The sequence below is a fragment of the Tremella mesenterica genome (assembly GCF_000271645.1).
Source record: "Tremella mesenterica DSM 1558 unplaced genomic scaffold TREMEscaffold_5, whole genome shotgun sequence".
In the NCBI taxonomy this organism is placed as follows: Eukaryota; Fungi; Basidiomycota; class Tremellomycetes; order Tremellales; family Tremellaceae; genus Tremella; species Tremella mesenterica.
The window spans coordinates 1,146,569-1,149,239 of record NW_006711229.1 but is presented as its reverse complement, the minus strand read 5'-3'; the positions used below and the strand labels follow the sequence as shown (position 1 = coordinate 1,149,239).

The window sequence follows — 2,671 nt, the reverse complement described above, 5'->3', positions numbered from 1 at the left end:
CAGCAGTATCACTCCATTACAGATTTTTGGTATGTCAGATGGTTCATATTTCGGACACAATCTGACTGTTTAGGGTTATCTCTCGCTCTGGGCGGTTTGGTGGCATACAGGAACGTTTCAAGCAAGTAACCCCCTCGAACTCATCAAGCCCTAGAAAATTATATGTTATTATAGAGAGCATCCATTGCATCATCATCTTAATTCCTCCTCTTTCTCCATTCCTCTCCTTTCCTCTGTACATCTAAATCAGGCTACGATCCGAGTTGAACTCGAAGGAACTGAAGTCAATCAGGGGGTCTATTATTATATCACCATAACACTGACAATCCTGATGGCAGTTTGTCAACCCTCAAAAGTCGGATCATCCTAAACCATCAAATTTACATCCGTTAGAAGATCGACATTTCCATCTCTAACCTAACCCTCCGAGGTTGGCCCTAGGTACCTTTGATACCCCTAACTCATACTCCTATCGAAGGATGTTGAAGATGTGTCAAAGGCTAAAACAACACCATTGACCCCGGTTTAAAGACATCCTTTGTAAGATCTGTAAGTATGATTGGTCCTATTTCACTCACCTTCCGAAGCTTTTTACTCCTTTATCCCTTCGGTCATCCCGCCCGGACCACTGAATAGGTTAACGTTCCCACGCTTTGAAAATAATGGGTGACACGCGGGGAGGGACCGAAGAGAACACCTTTGTCGTTCATCTATTCTCACATCCATTCCCCTATCTGTTCTATCATTCGCTTTCTCTCCTCCAATCATCTATAACATCTAGGCATAGTGTATTACATCCCAGTTGAGAGTATTGTGAATTGTGAATGTGAAACCTCATGACTGGTCAATATCAGGTGGAGGAATCCACTCGAGATGGGTCATTTCATCTGGTTGATCGACAAGGACAAGGACAAAAGGGAATGCCAGGATGGAGAGGTGGTGTCAAATTGCAACGAGGAGCAGATGATTGTATCACTCAAACATTGTATGGTACGACGACGTGAGTTTCTCCTCTTGTCCTTCAACTTTTCACTTTTATCAGCGTTGGTGATTGAAGGAATGTGTCTGACGACAGTTCATTGGTTCAAACGACTCTGACAACTTCGGTTGAGACCGTGGTGAATCCAACTCCTACATTGGTGACTAGTACCACCTCGACATGCGTGTCGGATCCAGGGGGAGCGAATTTTTTAGCTTCTGATATACCAACAAGCTCATCATCATCTACGCCCACAAGTAGTGAAAGTATGAGTTCAACGACAGGAATGACGATGACAAGAGGAAAAGCTCTGTTTCAAGCCATATCGTCCAGTGCGTCTTCTTCCACGACTACGACTACGACCAGTACTTCGTCTTCTACAAGTTCAACGAGTACGCAGTCAAAAACGATGGTCGCTCCGGCACCCGTAGCAGATGCTTTGAAACCTAGCTCAGTGTCTTCTTCTTCCTCTCCTACCTCTACTGTCACTCCTAGCACTTTATCTTCCTCTACTTCCACCTCGAATTCTCTCACTGCCTCTTCCTCTTCCAGGGCGACAAAGACATTCAGTTCCGTGGACGATGTGGACGCTATTAGACCAGCATCTTCTTCGACCTCCTCTTTGTCTTCCTCTTCAGCGGAACAGGCTCCCACCTCTGTCGATGCCAGACCCGTGAGAGTTGAAGTCCCACAACATTCAAGCTCTTCATTACAAACCACCCTATCCAACCCCTCTACTCATACATCCTCTCGACCAAGTCGTCCCTCTCTCGATTCCTCTTCCGCTGAAACCCACACGTCGAGTGATCATGAAGTGACTTCCACTTCGTCCGACGCACTTCGCACGCATACTTCGTCTACTCCTCAACTTCCCTCCACAGTTCCCGCATCTAACGGCAATACCACCCACGTCGTGAAACACGGAAGAGGGTGGTTACCCCATCAAGACAAACAGGGATTATATGTCCGAGCATGGCCTTCTCATAAAGATGATGATAAAGATAGAGAATCTAATGATGTGTCCGACGATCAAGGACAATGTTCATGGTCCACATACGTCGTTACGAGTACTTCTACCCCTCCTCCGAGCTCCACATGGGTTCAAACTACCATTGTCACTTCTGTTCCTACTCAGGTGACATTTTCCACAGGGACTACTGTTAAATGTCAAGCTACTCCTGCTGTTCAAGCTTCATCATCCTCGATGACACCCTCGACTTTGTTAACTTCAACCACCACAACGACCGCTAGTCAGACCAGTAGTTCCAGTCGACCTACAGAGACACACATCACAGACATCGTCCTTCCTTCGACATCTTCCTCGTTGACTACAAGTCAAAGTAAGTCAAAGATACAAATTGGGAATGATGCAGAGACGAACAGTAAGTTTTTATTTTCTCCCAATCTGTTTCAATAACACTGACTTTCAGTCCCAACATCATCACCAACCGACCAAATTACTTCCACTTCTTCTTCTTCATCCTCCACTTCCTTACAAACAAGCACATCGACCACTTCAACATCCTCCATATCCTCTTCTCAAACATTCTCTACCGGACCAAATTTACCCATGACACTCCCTTCTTCAGGAACACACCTAGCTGCCACTTCTCCCACCTCAAAAACAGCATCGACAACTTCTTCTCCAGGGATCACCATCTCTGTCGCAAAAAAACTCTCTCTTATAGGTCA

General features: G+C 45.7%; 1 protein-coding gene across 1 annotated transcript in view; it reads left to right on the top strand.

Moving 5' to 3' along the window:
• Positions 1-836: 836 nt before the first annotated feature.
• Positions 837-2,671, top strand: part of TREMEDRAFT_62432 (uncharacterized protein) — a gene marked incomplete at both ends in the record, with an annotated part of 3,723 nt that continues 1,888 nt past the window's right edge. Inside the window, 3 exons of the mRNA XM_007004651.1 lie at positions 837-1,000; positions 1,076-2,361; positions 2,410-2,642. Of these exons, the coding sequence (XP_007004713.1) occupies positions 837-1,000; positions 1,076-2,361; positions 2,410-2,642 (1,683 nt within the window). The remainder of the gene's footprint in view (positions 1,001-1,075; positions 2,362-2,409; positions 2,643-2,671) is intronic.